Raw genomic sequence first — 26,776 nt, 5'->3', positions numbered from 1 at the left:
AAGGACCCATGGACATGTATAAAGGACCCAAGGAATGTGGATAAAGGCCCAAAGGGGATAGGATTGAGGGTGGGAAGTGGGGATGGGTTGGGTGGGGGTTGGGTAAAATAGAGATGACTGCACTTGAAAAACAATAAAAATAAGTACGTTTAAAAAATTAAAACAATACAGCTTGCTACAAAACAAAAGCTGAACTCTATGTTGCTGAACACTTTTTACCTTTTTTCAGAAAAATGAAAACCACCTTCAGATTTCTTTTGGTTGGTGAAAACAGGTACTAATGTAGGTCTTTCATAAAAGTAAAGTGGCCTAACATGAACTTTTGAAAAGTGGGGATACCTGTAACAGATTGTATTTCTTCATTCATCCTTCAGTGGGCATTTGGGTTATCTCCACTTTTGGCTATTGTAAATAATAATACTATAAACATGGTTGTGCAAATATCTCTTCAAGATCTTGCTCTCAATTCTTTTGGATTCTCAGAAATGAGATTGCTGGATCATATGATAATTTAGTTTTTAATCTTTTGAGGAACTGACATATTTTTCTCCACAGTGGCTGCACCATTTTACATTCACACCAATAGTGCACAAGTGTTCCAGTTTCCCCACATCTCTGCCAGCACTTGTTGATAGCAGCCATTCTAATGTATGTGAGGTGGTATCTTATTGTGGTTTTGATTTACAGTTTCTTGATGATTACTGAGTGATGTGAGCATCTTTTCATATGGCTTCTGGTTAGTTTTATTTTTTAATAGCTGAATGTAGATACCATAATTTACTTAAGTAATGGCCTGGTTAAATAAATTTTCTCAGTTGCTCTTAAAAACAAAATTACAATGACCCTCCTTGTTCAGTCTTCTTTTTTACATTTATAAAACAATTTAATTATGGAATTTCAATATGTACAAAAGTAGACAAAGTAATATAAAAACCTCATGTACCTATGAGCCAGTTTCAACAGTTATCAACTATGGCCAACTTTGTTTCACTGACACTGTTACCACAAACAGTCAGTTGGAGCACCAGGGAATTTGCCCCATTGGCCATGATGGCACAGGAGTTGGGGGATTCTTATACTAAGCCCAGGGAAATGAGAGGTGAATGGACAGGACCCCAGTGTGACAAAAGCTAGGAAGATAATTGAATAGAAATAAAGCCCTACCATCCTTATTCCTATAAGAACTGCGGGCTTGAGCAGGACTGAGGGAAGGGGTTTGAGACAGGAGTCCACCATTCTCCTGCATCATGACAGCTGAATAAACTTGTTTCCTCTTGCATCAGCAGCTGTCTCATGAGTTTGATTTCATTGTGGCAGACAGCCAAAGCTGTGTTTCAGGTACAATACTCCTACCTAGTCCTTCCCCCCACCAACATTTTACTTTAAAGAAAATCCTAGTCATTATGTTGTAGGTAGAAATTAGGTCCTTCCACAGGATCATGAAAAAAGCATTTCAAGGACTGCATGGGAGATTGGGGTACGGCATAGTTTATTTGAGTGGGGATAGAAACTGCCCCCTGGGTTTTCAGTGTCCCATCTCCCTCTGTTCCGCCATGGAAAAAGTCCAACCATGTCCTCAGCAAAGCCAAGATGAAAGCCAATGTCCAGAGTTTCTGCTTCATATTAAAGTACAGCCCTTTGGAGCCTGCAGGTGGCCGCTAAGTGGTTTCATTCCCCATCCAGGTTGCACTGATGGTGGAGTCCACAAGGTAGCCAGAGAACTTAGTCCTGTTGGAGTCCACACCATCTGCTGTGGGCCTGGTAGCTGCTAGACCCACATAGCATGTGTTCCCAGGTAAGAGAGCACATGAAGGACAGGCAAGTGCATCACCAGGTGGGGGTTGGGGAGGAGAGAAAGAGAGAATTAGCTTCTTTATTCCCCTGGGGTTATATTAGCTTGGATTTGGGATGTGTCAGGTGCCCTTTCAAAGTGACCAGTGAACTCCCAAGCTTCAGTGAGCTTCAGATGGGCCCACCTCCCAACCAATTCCTTCTCTCCACAAGCTAGACTAAGAGGCCTCTTTGCTCAAGCACCTCCTCCCAAACCATTTAGACTTCTATTGCATGTGTCTGCCTCCCTCCTCCCCTACACCACCTGTTCCCACCTGGCAATCTGGTATCTGAGGTGGAAAATTAGGAGTGTTAATTCCTTTTGGCAGAGAAATACTGTAATTTCCTGGGGTGTGATGCTGTAGTTTCCTGGCTAACAAACAGGCTATGCTTTCCAGCTTATTAAACTCAATATTTAAATCCTTTTTGCTCTCCTTTCTTGATATCTAGCTAAATACCGACAGTAAAAATTATGTCATTTAGTTTATAAATAGTTCCATAGATAGCTTTAACACTTATGCATACTGTTTCTGTATAAATAAGAATACATGTGTAAGGTGAATTCCAAAATGTGAATTTCCTAGATTCTTGTGGAGCTGAATTTCACATTATAATGTTACTCACTTGTCCTTTATAAAAATTACGTGATTTTATTCTCCCAATAGTAAATCCAAGTACTTATTTCCCTGTATCCTCATCAAAACAGCATATTGTTCAACTGTTAATCTTTGTATGTGAAAAATGGTATTTCAGATTTTGATTGGATACTTTCTTGTACTTTTACAAATTATGTGTATTTCTTTTGGTGAACAAAAAAAGGGGCCACACAGTAAACCTGAGAAGCTTCATGGCAGGCTTATAAACTCAGAGACCTAAAATAACCACATAGGATGGCAGAAATGAAAACTTCTGACTTAAATCAGTTCAAGGCAGGTAGTTATGTCCTAAGGCAGTTATTTTTCTCTATCAAAGGTCCATCTTCATCTTAAGCAAGCCTATCTGTTGTCTTTTTGCACCTAAGATAACATACCTTTGGAATATCAACCTCATTTCTTTTTTTCTGAACCCTGAAAGCACATCCACCACCAGAGCAGAGACTACAAATCCCCTCATTGTTATTATTATGTTAATTGTTAACTATCCTATATTCACCTCTGTAGAAGTATGTGTCTATCATTTTACTTTTTAATCCAGCCCTAGAGAGTCCCCTCCTCCCTTTGCTTTCTTCCACCTCCCTTTCATTCTGATGTATAAATAAGTGGTAAAACTATAATTTTCCAGAGCATTTTCTCAATCCCTTGAGATTTTGTTTCCTGGAAATTTTTGTCAGTTGGTTCAAATAAACTTGTAAAAATTCTTTCAGGTTTGGATATTTCTTGCGTTAACTCCCTCTCACCCAACCTCTGTGGAAACTGTCATATAGACCTTGTCTTTTTTTCTGAGTTGTTGGACTTTTTGTTACTAATTGTTTTTTGTCATAAGGAAATTAAGATATTTTTTGGTCATCACATTTACTGATTTCAAATTTTATGACTTCTGGCATTTATATCTTGTTTGGAAAGTTTCTCTTTGCTCCAACCTTAGTTTGTTCTTGATTTTTCTCCCATGTCTTTTGTTCTAATATTTCTGTATTTTTTCACATGCAAATGTTTGCTCTTTTTATAATTTATTTTGATATAAGGATGTCAAAGGCATCCAGTGTTTTCCCATCACATATCTAGACTAGTAGCAGACAAGAGTTTTCATCCTTTAATTAGAAATTAGGTATAGTTACACAATCAAAATCAGGTATCATAGAAGAGATCTTTTATGCCCAGAGTATATAACCTATATTACAAAGGTGGGAAACACAAGGCCCACAGGCCAAATGCAGCCCTCCACCTTGTTTTTGCTGGCCCTGCACCTTATTTCTACCCACTGGCAGTGCTGAACTCTTGCTTAACTGTTAAGGAGTAGTTACATTTATACAGTCCTAAAATTATATTCAGCCCTTTAAAGGCACCTGCCAGGATGATGTGCCGCCTGTGTGGTGAAGGTTAGTTTGATACCCCGGCTGTTTTAGATGCTTTGCATATTTCAGGTTTTAGTAGAGGGAATAGGCGAAAGAAAGTGAGGGAAAGGAGGAAAGAAAAGAATGCAGAAAGAAGACTAGAGTGTCTCGAAGAAAGGTTAGATTTCCTAATTCACAATTCCTATGCGCAGTGAAAGTCTTCGTGAGCCACCCAGAATGTGCCAGGCTTTCTGCACAGACAGGGATGCAGTGGTGGCCAATCCAAATGAGGACACCACCTTCTTATGGAGTCTTCTCAGGACCCCTGAACAGGACAGGGTGAACTTCGTAGACCCTAGCAGCTTGCACCCAAGGCCTGGGCCAGAGCCCCTTGGCGGTTCAACAAAGCAGGAACAGGGATGTCTTGGGGAATGAGAACCAGGCCAGCTCCTTCCGCTTCCGGTGTGCGACGCCCTCACCCAAGAACCAGGACCGAGGCCAGTCCTGGGAACTTCCGGCCACGGTCTGACCGGGCCTCACCTCCAGCGTGCCTCACCGGGCGGGCAAGGTCTCTCGCCGAGCGGGACCACGGCACTGCCACTTCTCCTCGCCCTGCGCAGCGCGCCCCCGCGTGGCCAGCCCAGCCATTTACTGGCTCCTGACGGGAGTCGGTGGCGGAGGCGGTGGCCTTCCCGCCCTTGGTCCGCCTCTCCTTCCTGCCTTAGGCCCGCCCAGACCCCCACGGTCTGCCCCCTCGACGAGGAAAGAAGGCGGGGTTGGAGCGGCAGTCGGACTCGGACTAGAGGTGCTGAGAGGGCGGCGGTCCACTCCGGAGAGATGCTGGGCGTGGCGGCAGGAATGACCAACAGGTAAGGGCCGTTCCCCTGTCCCTGTCTCGGCCGCTCGGCGCTGAGCACCCGAGAGATCGGCGGCGGGACGCTCCCCGGGTTTCTCGCCGCCTGGGCGTCAGTCTTTGTCCCCGCGTCCCTTCCGGCGAGGCCGCGTCCCTCGCGGGATGGTCGGGGCCCAGCCCCCCTCCAGGCGGCTCTTCCGCCCTCCCCGGCGTGCCCTGCAGCACAGGGCCTGCTTGCGGTTCCTACGAGATATTTTAATAGTGTGTCCGATATATTATGAGCGCTTGAGGGCGAATACTGTTTCAGTGCTTAGCAAAGTACTGAACAACAAATATTTGTTGAGTAATTTATAGTCTAACGGTTGGAATGCAATATGGACCAGCAGTCTTAGCACCCATTTTAAAAACAGGAAAGAAGCTTTACTTAGAATGGTTATGTGTGTGTGTGTGTGTGTGTGTGTGTATATAATAGGTCTTTGCTGTATTACAAATGAAAACTGAGACATTTAAAAATATTTTAAATTCATTTAAAAACAACATATAATGTTAACATATATAACACACTTATACGAAAATAGTACTTTTAAACAAAAATATTTGTGTGGAGGGGGGTGGCATTCCTCTACATTTTGCAGCTCTTAAATGTCTGACATAGTAGCAGACAACTGGATTTTCCCATCTCCTATGCCTTCTGTTTATTGCTATATATTTCGATTGAACTATATGAAGACAATCTGGTCTTACATTGATTGATAAGTAGTTGGGAAAAGGAGCAATATCCTTTGTTACTGGACCCAAACGAGGTAAGTGGTAGTTTCTTAAAGGTTAGTTTGGATGTAGAATCTGATGCCTTATCAATGAACTTTCACAAATGTTACATTAAAATTCATTGGTCTATCCTGCAGTTTGAATGGACTTTTTAACCCATTTTAACTTCTTTTGTTTGTCATTTGGAAAGTAATTGATTCATTGAGTTAAGGCAGCTCTTCCAAATGCTGACACATTTCATTAAACAATGTCACTAAACCACATTTGTTAATATCACCACTGATTTCCCTTAAGTTTTGAGAAGCTGTCAAACTCATGGTGGGTTTGTCAAACCCACTCATGGTGGGTACTAGTTTTCCAGCATTCTAATATTCAGTTGAAAGCCTGATTTTTATTTTTGGCAACTATTACCAACTGTTTTCCTCAAAGTAACAGGTTAATTTTGTTCAGTTTCAAGAAATCTTTGCCAGATATTGTACAAATCTAAAAGCCATGGTTTGTGTGTCAATTTTTATTTCCAGTAAAAATGGTGTCATGAAAAAAAGCCTTTAATTCATCTTGTCACTAAAGCACATACATATGCTTTTCCTCAAAACAATTGGCTTTCTTTGGTATGCAGCAGAAATGCTTTATGCACACCTCTTTTTCATCACAGGTGACAAAAATGAAGTCCAAGGGTCATGATTAAGTAACATTCATAATTTGTGTGGTTTCATTGACACTTTTTTTTTTTAAGGTCTATTTTATTTATTTATTTTTTAGAGAGGGAAGGGAGGGGGAGAGAGAGAGAGAGAGAGAGAGAGAGGGAGAGAGAGAGAGAGAGAGGGAGAGAGAGAGAGAGAGAGAGAGAGAGAGAGAGAGAGAGAGAGAGAGAGAGGGAGAGGGAGAGAGATGGAGAGAGATGGAGAGAGAGAGAGAAACATCAATGTGCGGTTGCTGGGGGTTATGGCCTGCAACCCAGGAATGTACCCTGGCTGGGAATCAAACCTGGGATACTTTGGTTCCCAGCCCGCGCTCAATCCACTGAGCCACGCCAGCCAGGGCCATTGACACTTTTTAAAAGTATTGAATATTAAATTGACACAAAATTTAAAACATATGTGAAATATAAAGAACAGTGCCCTGGCTGGTGTGGCTCAGTGGGTTCAGTGCCGGCCTGCAGACTGAAAGGTCATCAGTTCAATTCCTGATCAGGACACATGCCTGGGTTGCAGGCTAGTCCCCAGTTGAACCACGTGTGGACCAACCAATCGATGTTTCTCTCCCTCTCTTTTTCCCTTCCTTCCCCTCGCTAAGAATAAATAAATTAAATCTTTAAAAAATTATACCATGGCTATGATAGTTTCCTTTTAAGGCCCTTGAACCCTTTTCTGATCCAGTGTCTCTCCTTGATGCCATCCCCTTTCCATCCTGAATTTTCTGTTAGCAGTCCCTTACTTTTTTTTTAGTTTTGTATAAAGTACACTTAAACATTGTTGTACAACCATCACCACTTTCCATCTTCAGAACTCTTCATCTTGCAGAACGGAAACTTTTACACATTAAAAAATAACTCCCCGTTCCCCCTTCCTGCAGTCCCTGGTTATCCCTACTCTATTTTGTGTCTCTGATTTTTTACTGTTCCAGTACTTAATATGAGTAGAATCATACAGCATTTGTCTTTTTGTGACTGGCTTATTTCACTCAGCATAATGTCCTCAAGGTTCATCCATGTTTTAGAATGTGTGTCATCCATGTGTCAGAATCTCTTTCCTTTTTAAGGCTGAAGAATATTCCATTGTGTGTAATACTATTCATTTGTTTATCCTGTCATCCTTTGATGAGCACGTCAGTCACTTTCATGTTTTAGCTATTGCGTATAATGCTGCAGTGAACATGGATATATATACATTAATGGAAATTTTCATTGATGTAATTGTAGATTTACATGTAGTTGTAAAACACAATAGCGTATCCTTTACCTGGTTTCCCCCAATGGTAGTATTTTTGCAACATGGGAGTACACTGTTGCAACCATGATATTATAGTAATACAATCACTCAATCTTATTTAGATTTCCCGTTTTATACTTTTGTGTGTGTGTGTGTGTAATTAGTTCTGTGTGTAGGTCTTGTATCTACCACCATAGTCAAAATACAGAACAATTAGTTCACCACTACAAGGATCCCTCTTGTTGCCATTTTATACATATAGCCAGCTCCATATTTTCCTTCTCCTCCAACAGAACCTGTCAACCACTCATCTGTTCAACATTTGTAAATTGTCATTTCAGAAATGTTATATAAGTGGAGTCATACAGTATACAACCTTTTGGGATTGCCTCTCTTTTATTCAGCTTAATTCCCTGGGATTTATCCATTTTGTTACATAGTTTGCTCCTTTTTATTGGTGAATAGTACTCCATAGTGTCGGTATATGACAGTTTAACTATTTACCTGTTGAAGAACAGTTAGGCTGTTTCCAGTATGGGACTATTAATAATAAAACTATTACGAACATTCATGGATTAGTTTTTTGTAAATATATTTCCTTTTTTCTGGGATAAATGTCCAAGAGTACAATTGCCAGACTGTATGACAGACTTTTCTGGAGTGACTGTACCATTTTCATCAAGGACACTTAAAGAGAAATTGACATTCTTTTCCTGTAAGTACTTGAAGAATTTGGTTATACTACCACTAACTTTATTAGTGCTAAGAGACCAGCAGTTGTACCTACAATTGCTTTTGCAATATCAGTGGAAGTGTCAACACAGTGTAAAAGTCTACATCAATGTCTTAGGAACTTCTTAGCATTATTATGAGAAATACTTTTGATCTTCTAGACCTTGTGAAAAGGTCTTAGAAATGCCCCCTCCCTCTGTCCCCCCTCTCCAAGTTTCCACACCACTCTTTGAGAACCACTGTTAATACATAATCCTAAATGATGTGGGAAGTGCAGATATTTGGGATATTTAAAAAGGAATGTATACAGTGATTTCTCTTGAAGATATGTACTGAATGCTTGTTGTAGTGTGATCTTTCTAGTTTGGGGGAGTTTTAGTGGGACTTAGTAACTAAGCCATGAAGAACCACCATGGAAAAAGCAACTTGGTGGCCTTAAAGATTTTCCACTGTTGTTATGAAGAGGGGTAAATGTCATGGCAGTGAGTGTCTTCATAAAATGTAAGCACTCTGTGCTTGCTTTAACAGCACATACTCATATACTAAAATTGGAATGATCCAGAGAAGATTAGCCTAGTCTCTGCACAATTTTGTGGAGTGTTAATACTCAAAACAAAAACAAAACTTCAGTGCTTTATGCCTGTTTGTATGGTGAGGAAACTGAGCTCTTAATTTATAAGAAAATTAATGAAAATTTGATGGTAGAAAAGATACTTTTCAGCTCTGGTTGTTTTGTGCCATATGAGCCTAGAAAAAAAACTATCAGGACTGTGCTGTCTTGATTTTTTTGTTTTTAATCATTCCCATTTCTTTCCTTTGAATCATCACTTGGATAGCTCTTTCTCTTGCTAAATGCAGGCACAGCAAGTGAGTTTTCCTTTCTGCCCCTCCACCGGGTCAGAGAAACTTTAACAACTACAGTAGATTGGTGATGAGAGCAGAGCTTTATTCTGAGAATAATGTTGTGTTTGTTCTTCAGATGATCATTTAAATACACCTGAGTAGGGGTTATGTTCAACAATTAAGTTAGGGTCGCACTTAAATACGAAGAAGGAAAAGTATCTCAAATCACTTGTTGATTTTAAATTTATTGTAATTATGTTTTAAGCTATGGTTTTTCACCCACAGGAATATCATATGTCTTACATGCTGGAGTGTTGCCATGTTGTCTTCTAGAAACATTAATTGTGAGATCCCTGAGAGGTGGGAGCCGCACTGCCTGCTGCCACATGCTGTGCATTCTTCAGCAGCCAGGGCTCTGTCCCTCCTCACACCTACACCGCCTCATCTCTTTTACTTGAACTCATCAGACAGTTCCACACTGCAGCTCGCTGAGGGCACATAGGGAGCATTTTCCTGAACAGTTTTTCATGTTGGAATGTATTTTGGAGTTTGTTGATTCTATAGTGACATTTAACATAGGGGTTGGGAAGCTGCTTGGATAAACCAGGGTCTGAATGTATATTCTGTGTCAGGTAGGAAAAGGATACTAGGAATTGAGCTCGAAGGCCAAAAGATGGGAGTGGGAGACACAGGATTCAGTATTAGTATGGTGAAGTCTAGAGCCTTGCTAGGATGCCTGAGAGTAAAATAAAGGATAAAAAACATCTACAAAAAGTACTTACATGTATACACACACATTCTCTTTGTACAAAAATGGAATCAAAATCATACTGTTCTACAATTGCTTTTTTTCAGGATTTAAAAAATTGTAAACTATGCATAACATAAAATTTACCATCTTTATCATTTTTTAGTGTACATTCAATGGCATTAAGTACATTCACATTGTTGTGTAACCATCAACACTGTCCATCTCCAGAACTTTCTCATCACCCCAAACTGAAACTCTGTGCCTAGTACACAATAATTACCCAATTGCTTTTTTTTTTATCTTAATCAGCTATCTTTGAGTTTTTCCTATGTGGCATATCTGGATATCTACCTTAGGTGGGTTTTTTTAATTATTTCATTGTTGTTCAATTACAGTTGTCTGTAGTTACCACCCCCTGCAACACTCCACACCCTGCCCCCAGCCAAACCCTTCTCCCTCCCTTGTTTCCACCCTCCCCCTTGGTTTTGCCCCTGTGTCCTTCATAGTAGGTCTTGATAACCCTTCCCCCCATTAACCCCTCCCACCTCCCCTCTGGTTATTGTCAGACTGTTCTTAATTTCAGTGTTTCTGGTTATTTATTTTGCTTGCTTTTTTCTTTTGTTGATTATGTTCCAGTTAAAGGTGAGATCGTATGGTATTTGTCTTTCACCACCTGGCTTATTTCACTTAGTATAATGCTCTCCAGTTCCATCCATGCTGTCGCAAAGGATAGGAACTCCTTTCTGCTGTGTAGTATTCCATTGTGTAAATGTACCATAGTTTTTTGATCCACTCATTTACTCATGGGTGCACTTAGGTTGCTTCTAGCACTTGGCTATTGTAAATTGTGCCACTGTGAACATTGGGGTGCATAGGTTCTTTTGGATTGGTGTTTCAGGGTTCTTAGGATATAATCCCAGCAGTGGATTGCTGGGTCAAATCTACCTTATGTTTTTTAACCTTAGTTTTTATGGCTGCATATTATTTCTCACTATAAATGTGATATAATTTAAATAACAGGTCCTTTGTTATTACAAGCACTTTGACCATTTGTGCCAGTGTTTGTGTAGGAGACCCCTGAGTATGTAGAGCTATGTGCGTGGATGTTTGGGCTTATGTTCCAATCCCCTGCTCTGTCCCTTCATGGCTTTATGGCCTTGCCTAGTTAACCTCCTTAAGGCTCAGTTTCTTAATTTATAAAGTAATACCACTTATCTCAGAGAGTGGTTGTGAGAATTAAATATGAAAGCAAATATAAACATATCTGAAAGGATATGAATGAAATTATTAATAATTGTTGCCACTGATGAGGGAATCTAGTAAACTAGGGAGTTTAGGACTCTAGAATGAGAGGGAAATTTTTTACACTGTTTTGATTTTTTTTTAATCATATACACGTGGTAATTTTTAAAAAATTTAACATCATGCCAGGAACCTACTAGATGCTCTGTTAATGGTAACTGTAGTCTTTGGTGTTAATTTTTCCTACCACCCTGCTTCTTTTCCCAAACTTACAACTCCTAATTTCTCCATATTTGTTAATGGCACACTAACATAGTTTTGATTTCATCTTCTTTTTCATTCTGTATATCCACTTCTTTCTGAGTTCCTACTTTAGAATTTTCTTTTGAATCTTTTCTTACTGACTTCATTTTCACCCTCATCCTAATTATCTTTCAAGTGAATTTAAGATAACAATATTAAGGTTGGGAAAGATTTTAATGAATGCAAAATAAAATCCTAGTGCATATTAAACATTTGAGGTGGAACAGTAGTTTTGGTATGTTCCTGTTTTTACTTAAATGTTGGTAAAGTACAGATTCTAGGTTACAGAATTTGTGGTAACATTTACATAGTATGTGCTTTATTACCATAAATTAAAAATACAATTATAGTAATTGAAGATTTTAAAAATTTGCACCTTGCTGTCCCATATAGAATCTGCCTTACTAATATAGTAAGGAGGAGGGGGAGAATGGACATCGGGTGGGCAGTTGCTCTCTGTGCCACAGCTTATTTCTAATATGCAAGGCATAGTACAGATGCAACAGTGGACATTCAAAAGGTGAATGAGACATGGTCCCTCCTCTTAAGAATCTTTCAGTTTAACTGTCCTATTATTCATGTTGCTTCCGGGTTCATATTTACCTCTTTTCAAAATGTTAAGACATCTTTTTATTGACTATCAAATCAGGTCCAAACACCAGAGCCTGAAATTTAAGGCTATTTGTGATCTGGCCCCCAGCCCATCTTTATGTCCTACCACACATTGTTCCTTTAGTCTTTGTTTCAATAAACTTTAACCCACTTGCCATTTCTGGAAACATCTGGTGTTTTCCCATGTCAGTGCTTTTGTGCATGCTGTTCTCTTGGGCTAGATGACCATCTTCTCCTGTGTCTTTGCATCTGAGGTGGAATTGCCACTTCTCCCATGAAGTAATGATTCCTGGAACATACATTGAGTCCCTGTTGTGTGCTAGGATATTAGAGATTCATAGCTTGTATCTGTCCTATGAAAGCATTTTGACTTCTTTTTTAGTAGTTATCAACTATTGTTTTGTATGATAGTTATTAGTTTACATGTTTAATCTTTTCTGTCACATTGCAGTCTCTGGAAGTAAAAGAATATCTTAATCACACTTGTTAAATGTCCAAAGAAAAATAAACTGGATTTAAATGAGCTTTATTTCTCCTTTTATTCCTTCATTTGTTAGGAAATTGAAGGGTCCAGAGCCAGCTCTGCTTAGTACTGGGGTCATTGTTTGAATAAATTGACAAAACTTTGAGTAAGACAAGATAGCTTTCACCTTTTTAACTTAACTCTACAGTGTGTTACGTACTTGTGGCAGCGACTCAACATTCACAGAACATTGGGAGGAAATTCAAATGAAGTTTAGTCATCCCTGTTTACATTATTCATTTCACTGCCAAGCCATTCTTTTGAAAACTTTCTGGGTAATAATGACCTTTTATTAATTATCTACTTCGACAGAAAATTACTTTAAGTTTTGAAACATCCGTGTAACAAACCTTACTGTCAACAGCTGCACCATGAAGTAGGATTTTTATGTTCACTTTATAGATGGGGAAACTCAAGAGGGTAAGAAGTCATACAGTAAGTGATGGAGTTGGGGTTCACAGTGAAGTACCCTGCAGTCTTCTCAGTTCACTGTTCAACAAAAGGTCATAGCTCCCTACTTCTCCTAGGTTTCAAGGCTTTCTGTAACATGCTCAACCAACCTATTCTTTCTTTAGCTTATATTTTCTCACTGCCAAGACATATCATAGTCCTTCTTTTTAAACATGGCTTTTCCTTTTCTACAGGGTAGAGGGTCTGACATTTTACTGTCAAAGCCCAGGTTAAACTCTTCTGTTTAACCTTGAAGATGGCTTCCCTGACTGCTTCAGCCTCTTTAGTCTGTTCTTTTCTGACCTTATAAAGAACATACCAAATAAGAATAAATTCTTCACTTAAATTTAGTGCATATGTACTTCTGTGTAATATACAAACTTCTGCTATTTTCACTTTGAAATCTTGATCACATTTGCATATGCTAAAGTGGTATTTACAAATTTGGGGACATATGTTCCCATTCATTGTGTCCATTGTGTAGGCTGTACTGTGGGCCATGGGAATTATACAATGTCTATCTTGCATTGTAGCTATTTGTGTATAAGTACTATAGGAGAAGTTAAAACATATTTAAATGCAGAAATGATCATTTGTCACCAGTTGTTATAGATTTATTGTTTATTTAAGACTGACAACCATTCAAATATTTATTGAACTCTTTCAGCAGGAAGAGATATGTCAGTCAGGGCCATGTTCAACCAGAGGCCTGGTTGGGGAAATTAATTTGGACCAGTTTGGGGAAATTCAGAATCAGATGGAGGAGCAGTGCTCTCAGAACATAGGCTGCAGACCACTCATGGTACAGGCCTCACAGATTGTTCATCCTCATTCCTTCTTGGGTGAAGAATGCCATGAAATCTCATACTTTTAAATTTTTTATTATGGAGAACTTTAGATGTATAAAAATAGAGTAATGTAGAACAGTGTGCTACCATTATCTTCAATAATTGTTGGCTCAGAGCCAGTCTTTTTTCACTTCTCTTTCCCTGTTGCATATTAGAAAGATTTTAATGTGCTCTTAAAAGATAAGGACACCTCTAGAAAACTTTTTAAACATAACTACAACATCATTATCACACCTAAAAGAAAGATTAGTAATAATTCCTTGGTATCATCAACTACCCAGTTGGTGTTCAATTTTCCATATATCTCAAACATCCATTTTATTTTATAGTTTTCCAAATTGGGATCTAAATACAGTTTACACATTTTGATAGCTTGATAAGTCTTTTTGTTTCTTCTATCAGATAAATGCTCCTTCTATCCCACCCTTGCCTCCATCTTGTGATATTGTTGTTGATATTGTTGTTGAAATTGTGTTGCTTGGCTCGAAGGATTTCTTATAGTTGGGATTTGGCAGATTGCATCCTCAGAGTATAGTTAAACATTTTGTTTTGTTTTCTTTGTAGCCACTAATTTGGTAGTTGTATCTAAAAAAGTAGTTCTCACACTTCTTGGTCTCAGGAGCACTTTATACTCTTAAAAATTATTGAGCACCCTGAAGAGTTTATTGATATTTGCTGTATTTGAAATTTAATAAAGCTTTTGTATGTTAACATAAATAACATTTTATAATTATTTTCAAAAACAAGAAAAAACAGAGAGAAGACTCCCTCTTTTTTTGCATATCTCTTTAATGTCTTATTGAAGTCAGCTTGCATTTAGTCTTTGTAATATTTCATGTCATGTACTTTCTGAAAAACTCCAGAGTGCACTTGTGAGAGAATGAGAATAAGAAAAGGCAAATATGCTGTAACTTCTTAGTGTTATGAAAATACTTTTGATTTCTAGATCAGCAATTTCCTCCTTGGATCTAGAGGTCTGATAAGATTCAGGTTTGATCCCCACACTACTTCATGACTACATGGTAGATGGTATTGGGCTCTTCTGTCAGGAGGTACATGATGCCTGGTTGTTTCTCTTATTGTGATTTCAGCAGCTATTGATGATCACTGCCCTAGATCAGAATGCGGCAAACTTTTTATCTAATGGGTGAATAATGAATATTTTAAGCTTGAGCCTATAGGGTCTCTGTCACAACTGTTCAGCTGTGCTGTTGTACCATGAAAGCAGGTAAAGACAATATGTAAGTAAAGAAGTATGTCTACAATCTAATAACATTTTAATTATAGACACTGGAGTTTGAGTTGCATATAATTTTCACATCACAACATATTTTTTTTTGCATTTTCCCCCCAACATTTAAAATATAAGAACTTGGAGAAGATGGATCATATGCACATTTTCCTACTTCTCCCACTAAGTACAACTAAAATGCTGGACATCATTTATAAAGCAAACACAATAAGATGATCCCGAAATCTGGAAAACAGAAGGCATGCTAGCTTAGAACCATGGAACCTGATAAACAGCAGGGTGGTGAGTTTTCTGAGCTTTCTTTTTAACCTTATATATCCCGGACTTGGAGCTGAAGAATGTGGCAGTCTGGAAATGCCAACAGATGCAGAGAAAAAACCCACATAAAAAGACTTCTCTCTCTCCCTAACTGGGATAGAGCATCATCCTCATACATGAAGGTTGCAGGTTCAATCCCCGGTCAGGACCCATATAAGAAGCAACCAGTAAATACATGAATACATTGTGGAATCAGTAGAACGGTAAACTGATGTTCGTCTCTCTCTCTCTCTCTCTCTCTCTCTCTCTCTCTCTTCCTCCCTTCCTCCCCCTCTCCTTGTAATATTAATTTTAAAAAAACACACAAAAAAACTTCTGTCTAGCCAAAGAACCGGTAAACATACAGTTTAACAAGAAAAAATAAAATGTCAAGACAAACACCCAGAAAGGACTGTGGCCCCACCCCTACCCATGTCAGCAAAGTCCAAGTGGAAGCCTAGACTTGCACCCTGAACAGGCTAGAACCTGGTACCCCAGGTCATGAAAGGCCATATAGGGAGCCAGGCCTTTCATCTTCAGTAGTCACTGGCCCCTCCATTATAACAGTATTAGTGAACTAGAACTGTCATCCTGACCCAGCAGTGACATTGAGTCCCCATCTTGGGTGTCTATGGAGGCCAAATAGGGAATCTGGATTTCTACCTCCATCTGGCAGTAATGAGGGAGGTCCCTTGCCAGAGAAAGCAAGTAGTTAAAACAAAGTTCAGATATGATCCCTTCTCACACACAATGTGAAAATGTTCACGTGTTATTGGAATATCATCTGTTATAACAGGAACTGGAAAGATCTTAAGGTGAATGAAAAAAGACAATAGATAACCAGCACCAAGATGACAGAAATGTTAGAATTATCTGAGGAAGGTTTTTGGGTTTTTTTTTTAAGATTTTATTTATTTTTAGAGAGAGTGGAAGGGAAGGAGAAAGGGAGAGGGAGAGAAACGTGGAAGAGAAACATTGATCAGTTGCCTCTTACACATCCAACGGGACAGCTGGCATGCAACTTGGGCATATGACAGGGAATCAAACCAGCAACCTTCCTGAGCCACACCACCCAGGGCTGACAGAGGTTTTAAAGTAGTCGTGATAAAAATACTTAAGTTTTCAATTGTGAAGATACTTGAAACAAATAAAGAAATATAAAGCCTCAGCAATGAAATAGAAGATCTAAGGAAGATCCAAATGAAAAATCTATACCTGAAAAAATGAGCAAAATAAAAAGTCCAGTGCATGGGGTCAACAGTGGATAGGTTTGGCTGGAGGCATTGGAGGAAAAAATCAGTGAACTGGAAGATAAATAATAGAAATTACCCAATGTGAGCAACAGAGAGAATAGACTATGGGGAAAAAAAGAACAAAGCCTCGGGTTACTATAGAACTAGAACAAAAGTGCTAATGTTTGTGTCATTGGAAAGCTAAAAGGAAAGGAGAAAGAGGGTAGGATAAAAATGTCCTAGAGGAAATGATGGCTGGAAAATTTCCCTATTAGATTAGCTTTACTAAAACCAAAGGTATTATAGGAAAAGGTAACTACAGAGCAATATTGCTCATGAACATATATGTAAAAATTCTCAACAAAACATTAGCAGATTGAATCCAGAAAAGTATAAATAGAATTATGCATCATGACCAAGGTGGATTTATCTCAGGTATGCAAGATTGGTTTAACATTCAGAAAGTAACCTTATTCTTAATATGCAAATACTAGAGAAAGCCCAGATGTCCGTCAGTGTTAAGTGGATAAAATGTAGTACATCTGTATGGAATTCAGCAATAATAAGGAACAAACTGTTAATATTTGCAACAACTTGGATGGACCTCAAAGGCATTATATTGCATAAAAAATAATAGAACCCATCTTAAAAGGTATGATGTGGTTCAATTTATATAATATTTTCTAAATGACAAAATTAGATGTAAAACGTCATTGATTGCTTGGAGTTAATAAAGGGTGAGAGTGGGAGGAAAGTAAGATTTGATCTGAAATAACATAAGGAATCCTGGTGTTGGTAGAATGTTTTGTATCTTCACTGTACCATGTCTGTATCATGGGTGTAATCTTGTACTACAGTTTTGTAAGATGTTACCATTGGAAGAAACTGGGTAAAGTGTACATGGACTCTCTCTGTATTGTTTGTTAGAACTGTATGTGAGTCTATGATATTTTGAAAACATTTAATTTAAAAAAATTCGTATTTGCCTAAAAGGGCAGCAGCCATCTTCTGCCCACTTGTGCTCCTTTGAAAATTCAACACACTTTTTACACCACTAATTTTTTCAAACAGTGTATATCCCTAATTTTCACTGAAATTCTCCAAGAATGAAATGGAGAGTGAATTAGGGTAGGGAGAATACATGTGTTTGTAGGACACTTGAATTAAATTATGGTGCTGTTTATTTCCTGCCTCACTGACCAAAAGCAGAGTGAAAAAGAAAATTGAAGCAATTATCTGAGTAATCCAGACTCCCTGCATTGAACCCTCACATTTCTAAAAGGAATGGCCAAAAAGTCTTTTTTTAAGGACACATTAGATCTCTCAGATGTCTCTAAGCTTGTCTTTTCTGGCTTTTCAAGATGTGAAGCAGCTAATTGAGAACTAGAGTGTTTGAAATTTGAAATTTTTAGATGGAAAAGTGTAAGGAAATTATAATTCCACCTCAGGTGCTTCTGGAGCAGAGCATCGGAATAATCTTTTCAGAATTTCTGATGTGTTTGCAAGGCTCCCAGATTCTGTGGTTTTTCAGAGTGTGAATGTGCTGGTGTTGCATGGGCTAAGGAAGCAGATGGTCAGAAATGATAATATTTAAATGATGATTATCTTAAATACTGGGCTGGCCAAAAAGTTTGTTTAGTTTTTTCCTGTAAGATGGCTGTAGTAGTGCTTAATTGTCTTTAACTTCATTTGAAACAATTTTGTTAGATTGTATTGTGATAGCTGTCATATCAGCGTGCATTTAAAAAAACACAAAAATGGAGGAATTTTTGTGCAGCCGTTTTAATATTGAAAATGGAAGAAAATACACAACATTTTTGGCATATTATGCTTTATTACTTCAGGAAAGGTAAAATAACAACTGAAGTGCAAAAAAAGATTTGTGCAGTGTATGGAGAGGCTGTTGTGACTGATCCAATGTGTCAAAAGTGGTTTGTGAAGTTCGGTACTATTGACATTTTGACCAAATAATTCCTTGCTGTGGGGCTGTCTTATGCACTGGAAGATGTTTAGCAGCACCCCTGACCTCTGTCCATTAGAAGCTAATAGCTGCAGATAGCTGACATAATGTCCAAATCAATAAAGTTATTGGTGAAAATGAAAAATGTGTCTTTTATTTTACAGAAAAAAACTAATCAGACTTTTTGTCCAACCTAATACTATTGTCTGTTTGTGCAGTGCTTTGTGATTTATAACACGTTTTTTGTTTTGTCCTCGACCTTTCCTTTCCAGCTTCATGGGTGGTGGTGATTCATCCACCCCACCCCTAACTACCCACAAGTTGTGTGTTCTGCATTTTTAGAACTGCTTGAAATTAGGAGGTATCTGTTTCCTTTGTTTCTTCATGTTTTTACATGCTCTTTCCCTATCTATTTGTGCCCTGTCAAGAATTTATCATGTTTCAAGATTCATTTCAAGATTCATTTTTTCTGTGATGTTTTCCCTGATATTACATTCCCTTCTTGCTCACCCATAGAAATGCACACTCATTTCCCCTCTTCCCTAATACACAGTAATTCCCATGACATAAAACACATCATGTTTAAGGGGTTATTTCCCCATATGTCTACTTTAGGTTCTGACTTTCATCATAGAAATGATTTACCCATTCACCTTCATGTTCCAAGACCTAGCAACAATGCCTGACACATATTAGGTGCTCAATAAGTAAGTGTATGAATTACGGTAAATATGAATATCCATATTGTCATGTTTAGAATTTGAGATTTGGAAATTTTAAAGGGTACAAAGCTGACACAGGGAGAAGCTGCAGCATGAATTCTAGTAATTGACTGTCTGGATAAGTGCCAGGCCCATTGGGGTTAATGTTCCTTTACCAGTTCTGCTTTACTGAAATGAAAAGAGCCAGATATATCACTGAGTAGATACTATAGATGGGACACAGCATATAAGATGAAGAGCATTGACTCAAACTAAACTGCCTGTGCTCATATCTTAGTTTCTTAATCTGTTGGTAATTGCCTAAATTCTCTCTGCCTTTCTGTAAAATGAAGATAATAGTACCCATCTTATGGTTGTTAGCAAGCTAAAGTTACTATGTAAAACATATGAAACAGTGCCTAGTACATTAAGCTTTCTATGTATTTGCTCATATGTTCTTATTAAAAATGGAAAAATGAAGAATTCCTTAATAAATTTGAAAATGTAAGAGTATCAAATCTTACAGGCCATGCAAAAATAGGTAACAGGTCAAATTTACGTGTGGGCCATATTTTGCAGACTTTCAATCTAGATCATTAATTCATTAGGGGGTTGCAAAATGGAAATACTCTAATTTTTTTGTTGAAGACGTTTCATATTTTAGCTGCAACATTTTTATTTTTAAATTGTCCTTAATTTTTTTTACATTTTTAATTTACAAACTGTTTAATTAATTAATTATTTTAGAGAGAGAGGAAGGGAGGGAGAAAGGGAGAAAAACATCAATGTGAGGGAGAAACATCAATTGGTTGCCTCCTGTCTGGGGACCAAACCTGCAGCCTAAGCATGTGCCCAAGTGGGATTTGAACTGGTGACCTTCCCCTTTGTGGGATGATGTCCAACCAAATGGGCTACACCAGCTGGACTTTTTCACATCTTTTTAATTGTATTTTTTCCATTACCATTTATCTTCCCATACTCTCTTCCACCCATCCCCCATCTCTCTCGAACTACAATACTTTTAAAAAGAGAAGCTTCCCTTCATTGACTATTTAATAACCCACTAGTACAACAACAGATTACAAATGGTCAAAAAATTCTGTCCAATCTCCTACTTAAAAAATATGTGTTGCCTTATTACATAACACTTTTGTGTAATACTGGACATAGGGTCTGCTCTCAGAAAAATACATTGTTTAGATCTCATTTTCTAGTTTGGACCAGTGTTTTTCCCTCACTCTCAGGCTGCCTCCCTACTCTTTGAGAGTATGGTGCTCTTGTGTTACGAGCCCCTCTGGTTATGGTGGCATGTGCTCCTTCACAGAAGCCCAGTTGAGTGTGTGGACAATTTCCTGCTCACATATAGGGATCCCTGTTATTGGCCAATTGCCATGACATCAAAGGATGTACTGTATTTTGCCATGTATAATGTGCACTTTTTTGACCAAATTTTTAAGGGAAAAATAAGGATGCACATTATACATGGATAGTACCTGAAATACCTTGTGTCTGTTCTTACGCTTTATAATATTTGTTACATAAAATTTCTTGTACCATAATATGTTGAAAAATAAATGCTAAAATTATAAACAAAAAACAAGCATCTAAATATAAATAAATAATTGAATTAAAAAATTAAAATGAGCCTGGCTGGTGTAGCTCAGCGGATTGAGCATGGACTGCGAACCAAAGTGTCGCAGGTTCGATTCCCAGTCAGGGTACTTGCCTGGGTTGCAGGCCATGACCCCCAGCAACCTCACATTGATATTTCTCTCTCTCTCTCTCTCTCTCTCTCGCCCTCCCTTCCCTCTCTAAAAATTAATAAATAAAAAAAATCTTTAAAAAAATTAAAATGAGAGATTTTTTTCCCTGAAAATTTGGGCCAAAACATGGGTGTGCATTATGCATGGCAAAATACAGTAGTTAACTGTATTGTTAACTACTATATATTTATAGTAGTTAATGCCCTATATAGCTGAACTAGCATAGCCTCAGCTCTTCATTACTTAGCAAAGCTGTCTGTAATTTGGGTGACTCCCTTTTTAAGGAAGTTATATAAATAGTTCCATATTAAATATCACGTAGAGTTTGAAATGTTCAATGAAGGATATGAAACAAAACGTCTGAAGAGTAAATAAGTTGCTTATAGAGCACCCACAACTCATTTGGATATAATAATGTCCATTTTTTAAATGGAAAACAAAATTTCCTTCATGATGCTTGTATTCAAACTAGAACTTAATCTTTTTTTAAAATTAAATGTACATTTTGAGAGAGGGGGAGGGAGGGAGAGAAATATTGATGTGCAAGTGACATCAATCAGTTGCCTGTTGTGCACCCCCAACTGGGGACCTAGCCCGCAACCCAGGCATGTGCCCTGACTGGGGATTGAACTGGCGACTTTTTGGTTCACAGGCCAGCACTCAGTCCATTGAGTGACACCAACCAGAATGAATTTAATCTTTTTGTTTTGCAGTTTCCTTCCTGACCATAGTTGTGTCCATATGACTGAGGAAATGAAATGACTGATTTAAAGTTGTTTTCATTCCATGATAAGAAGATAGGATGATGGACTTGTGTATTGAAGTTACATTTTTTTAAAGTATACTTTACTAATTATGGTATTACACTTGTCCTGATTTTTCCTCCTTTACTGCCCTCTGCCTGGTACCGCTTTCCCTCTAGCAGTCTTGCCCCCTTAGTTCATGTCCATGGGTCATGCATATAAGTTCTTTGGCTTCTCCATTTCCTATACTATTCTTAACATCCCCGTCTATTTTGTACCTACCAATTATGCTTCTTAATCCCTGCACCTTTTCCCGTATTCTCCTCCTTCCCCCTCCCAGCTGATAACCCTCCAAATGATCTCCATGCCTATGATTCTGTTCCTGTTCTGTTTGTTTGCTTTGTTTGGTTGATTGGTTGTTTAGATTCAGTTGTTGATAGTTGTGGATTTGTTGCTTTTTTAATGTTCATAGTTTTGATCATCATCTTTTTCTTAAATAAGTCCCTTTAACATTTCAGGTAATAATGGCTTGGTGATGATGAGCTTTATCTGTCCTTCCATTCTAAATGATCGCTTTGCTGGATAGAGTAATTTAGGTTGTAGGTCCTTGCCTTTCATCACTTTGAATACTTTCCAGTCCCCTCTTGCCTGCAAGGTTTCTTTTGAGAAATCAGCTGATAGTCTTATGGGAACGCCTTTGTAGGTAACTCTCTACTTTTCTTTTGCTGCTTTTAAGATTTTCTTTTTGTCTTTCACTTTGGCATTTTAATTATGATGTGTCTTGGTGTGGTCCTCTTTGGGTCCAACTTGTTTGGGATTCTCTGTCCTAACTGGACTAGTGTGTCTATTACCTTCACTAAATTAGGGAAGTTTTCTTTCATTGTTTTTTCAAACAAGTTTTTAATTTCTTGCTCTTCTTCTCCTGGCATCCCTCTTATTTGGATGTTGGCACAGTTGGAGGTGTCCTAGTCTCCTTATGCTATCCTTGTTGATTTCTTCCTTATGTTCCAAATTGTTGGTCTGAATCCCATCTTCCTTCTCTTCACTGCTGGTTCCCTGTGGATTTTTCTTTATTTCACTTAGTGTAACCTTCATTTCTTTCTTTATGTTGTTGCCATACTCATTGAGTTCTTTGAGCACCTTGATCACCAGTGTTTTGAACTCTGCTTTGTGATAGGTTGGCTATGTCTGTTTCGTTTAGTTCTTTTTCTGGGGTTTTGTTCTGTTCTTTCATTTGGGCCATGTTTCTTTGCCTCCTCAATTTGGCATCCTTCCTGTGTTTGTTTCTGTATATTAGGTAGAGCTGCTTAGACTTCCTGTGAAAGGCACCTGTAAATTGTGTGGGGAGGAACCGTAGGTAATTGCCAGGGTGAGGCAACCCACTTCACTGCTTTGTGACTCTATGTGGGGTGAGGGCTTAGAGAGGGGACTGTGCTGCTGGTTGGCTGGAGGTTTGCCTAGCACTTTCCCCATTTCTAGTAGTTACTTGCCCCACTCCCTGTATGAGACTGGTGCCCTTCTAGCTGTTGCTGTGGTGTTGAATCTCAGAGTGGGTAGTTTTGTGTACGTTTTAAGACACTTGAGGACCCCTTAAGTGAAGTTTCCTGAAAGTCCTGCTGTTTATTCAGCTGTCCCACCCCCCACTGGTTTTTATAGCTGGAAGTTATGGAGGTTTATCTTACTGACATTGGAACCCTGGGCTATGCATTCTGGACTGGGGCTGGGATCTTTTGCTCCCAAGGTATCTCTCCTGATTTTTATCCACCACATGTGAATGTGAGCCCACCCATGCCTGTTTCACCATCTCTACTGTAGCCACCTCTCCACACCATATACCATCTCCTCACCTCTCAGCTGGTCTCTGTGACTCTGCCCCTCCTACTCATCTGAATGATTGTAGTTTCTTTAAATCTTTGGTTGTCGGACTTCCATACAGTTTGATTTTCGGACATTTCTGGGTGTTGTTTTGAGATTTAATTGTAACTCTTTTTGTGGTTGTGTGAGGAGGTGAAGTGTGTCTATTTACACCTCCATCTTGACTGGAAGTCCTAAAGTCAAATTTTAAAAAATTTGAGTAAAGTTTTTTCCTTACCCCAGGAATTAGAAAGTGCCATTTAGACTGACTTCATCGCAAGACCAGTGTGCTTCCACACTTACTGATAATGTAGTTGGACTTTAAGTTGCTGGGAAGTAGGCCAAGTCATATTCCAGGGCGGTGGACGACCACTGGGACTTTTGTGGGAATTGTCAGTGTTCTACATTTCATCACTGAAGGATGGTGTGGTGGAGAGTTGGAATTCTTGAGTTTGGGAGTCTCTCTTTTCAAATCCTTAGAACACGATGGTGAGAGAATCTTCAGCAAGGGTTAGCTTGACCTGCTTGGCTCCAAGTGGTTGGACACCCTCTCATAGTTCTTCTCTCAGTCCTTGGCTCACAGAGACAATTGCAGAAGCAGTCAAGTAAAAATGGCATGGGCTAAGCCTATAATTAAAGAAGGGACCTTGGCACTTGGAGTTATGCTGTCTATCCACCTTAGATTTATTCTTTGGGTATCTTAGAAACATAAAGCATATGAGTATGGTTAAAATTTAGCCTGATTGAGTCGAATACCTCTGTCCGTGTTTCTAATGGGAAATTTTAGAACAAAACAATTATTCACTACTTTCAAATTTTTTTATTCAGAGAATGTGTGGATAAATGTCCAAAATATCACAGGTTAAGATGATGCCAACATGAAAATACACTCATCCCTCGAGTTTTAGTGGATTGCTGTCAGAATAGTTTTTCTTTGGAATATAATGTAGATTTTGTCATAGTGAAGCATGTTTTAGGAAATAAAGAGTAGTCTTTATTAGAATCTTGAGATGGAGTAATTCATCTACTAAATGCTTAGCCTTTTGTTCTAGGAGTATGGGTAGCTATATACTTGTAAAAGCCATGAAACCTTTATAAGCATAGCTGGAGACTAAATTTCCCTTTTTATGTGCCCTGACCAGGGATTGAACTTGCAACCTTTGTGTATTGGGATGGCACTCTGACCAACTGGGCAACCCAGCCATGGCTAGTTTTCTCTTTTTTAAAATGAGCCTGAGAAAGTAAAACCTTTTGATTAGCCCCATTACATCTAGAAAGTTCTGTTAGCTCTTAACCCATATAGGTGGTCAAACATACTTACATGATTGAGGGTAATGATGAAAAATGTGTTTAAAGTTTTTTAAAGATGCATGTATAAGAAACTAGGTTATCTGTTTCATAAGATGGACCAGAATTACAATGATGTTACTTTGAGATGAATGCAAGACTAATGTTTGAAATCATTTAATGATGTTTCTGGACTTAATGTGTGTGTATGTTTTAAAATTTTATTTATTTTTTATTATTGTTCAAGTACATTTGGACTGAATGTGTATTTTGTTTGTCTGTTTTTTAAAGTTGGCTAACCCAAATCAGGAAATGAGAGCATTTTTGGTCTTTTGGGCATTTGCCAGCTCTATACAAAGCATGAAATATCTGCAGATACCTTTTTAAGACAATATATTTATGTTTTGTAATGGAATGTTTGAACCATGAGTGCATTGAAATTATATAGTTGCACGAAAGCTATGTTATTTTTGTTACTCTATTTTAGAGCTGGATTTCCCAGTACTTTTCCCTTTGGGGGTGTTACTGCTAATGACAAGAGGCATTGGTGAAGTGTAGAAAGTGATGTTTAATTTCAGTGTATAACTCTGCTGAATTTGGTAAAAGACAAAAAAAAAATGCCAGTGATTCTTCAGACTTTCAGAAGTCTATTTTTTCCCCACACGGGTCATCTTGGGACCGTGAGACCAGACTTAAAGAAACACTCACATCTCTTTCTGGTAATATGTTTGATTATTTAGAGCACTTTCTGTGAAGGAAGTAGTGGTGATAGGTTCTGGAATGTGAAGTCTGCAGCAAACATAGCTTGATTAAGATGGAGATGATAACTCCAAGGATACAAGGCTTGGGAACTGTTTAGAAATGAAGTTTTCTCTTGCTAAGTCAGGCTTAATCATGCTTTCCAGGAGGAACCATTGCTAGAGATTAGCTAAACAAATGGTTGGAGTTTTTAGATAAACTTTGGTAGAGGTTAAGTCCTAAATAGATAGCAATGTCCTAGAAATAGCTATACTTTTTAGGAAACCTGTGTTTCCCATGCTCATATAATAATGCATTGCACAGTAAATACTTATCAAATGAATAAATAATGATGCAGTATATTTTATTTGGTAAACATGGGTTTTTGGGTTTAGTGTAGTATGCTTCTTAAATACTCATAAAATATGTGAGTAAATGCTAATGAGATATGTTATTAAATTATACTTGAAGGGTTATTTCAACTATACATAATTGCAGTAATACTGTGCAAGTATTTTCTTTTTTTTTCTTTTTTATATATATATTTTATTGGTTATGCTATTACAGTTGTCCCATTTTACCCCTTTACCCCCTCCACCCTACCTACTCCCTCCCACCCACATTCCCCCCCTTCAGTTCATGTCCATGTGTCATAAGTTCTTTAGCTTCTACATTTCCCATACTATTCTTACCCTCCCCCTATCTATTTTCTACCTACCATCTATGCTACTTATTCTCTGTACCTTTTCTCCCTCTCTCCTCCTCCCACTCCCCTGTTGCTAACCCTCCATGTGATCTCCATTTCTGTGGTTCTGTTCCTGTTCTAGTTGTTTGCTTTTGTTGTTGTTTTAGGTGTGGTTGTTAATAATTGTGAGTTTGCTGTCATTTTACTGTACATGTTTTTTATCTTCTTTTTCTCAGATAAATCCCTTTAACATTTCATATAATAAGGGCTTAGTGATGATGAACTCCTTGAACTTGACCTTATCTGAGAAGCACTTTATCTGCCCTTCCATTCTAAATGAAAGCTTAGCTGGATAGAGCAATCTTGGATATAGGTCTTTGCCTTTCATGACTTGGAATACTTCTTTCCAACCCCTTCTTGCCTGCAAGGTCTCTTTTGGGAAATCAGCTGACAGTCAGATGGGAACTCCTTTTTAGATAACTGTCTCCTTTTCTCTTGCTGTTTCTAGGATCCTCTCCTTCATTTTAATCTTGGGTAATGTAATGATGATGTGCCTTGATGTGTTCCTCCTTGGGTCCAACTTCATTG

The 26,776-nt window shown here is 38.3% G+C and overlaps 1 protein-coding gene and 1 long non-coding RNA gene across 3 annotated transcripts in view; one reads left to right on the top strand and one right to left on the bottom strand.

The window, feature by feature from the left end:
* Window positions 1–602: 602 nt before the first annotated feature.
* Window positions 603–25,993, bottom strand: LOC118500761. The gene is made up of 4 exons (XR_004903344.1): window positions 25,428–25,993; window positions 20,034–20,038; window positions 18,072–18,075; window positions 603–615 (listed from the first exon to the last, which is right to left on the bottom strand). It is a non-coding gene; the product is annotated as an uncharacterized LOC118500761 (long non-coding RNA).
* LIMS1 (LIM zinc finger domain containing 1) overlaps window positions 4,339–26,776 on the top strand; it is a 185,200-nt gene continuing 162,762 nt past the window's right edge. The window contains exon 1 of one of the 2 annotated variants that reach the window (XM_036026631.1): window positions 4,339–4,689. In XM_036026631.1, coding sequence (XP_035882524.1) covers window positions 4,658–4,689 — 32 coding nt within the window. In that variant the 5' untranslated portion in view covers window positions 4,339–4,657. The remainder of the gene's footprint in view (window positions 4,690–26,776) is intronic. The other variant, XM_036026632.1, reaches the window with a different exon arrangement.

The sequence above is a fragment of the Phyllostomus discolor genome, chromosome 5 (assembly GCF_004126475.2).
Source record: "Phyllostomus discolor isolate MPI-MPIP mPhyDis1 chromosome 5, mPhyDis1.pri.v3, whole genome shotgun sequence".
Taxonomy (NCBI): domain Eukaryota; kingdom Metazoa; phylum Chordata; class Mammalia; order Chiroptera; family Phyllostomidae; genus Phyllostomus; species Phyllostomus discolor.
The sequence above is the reverse complement of the archived record's forward strand: the minus strand, read 5'-3'. Positions and strand labels throughout refer to the sequence as shown.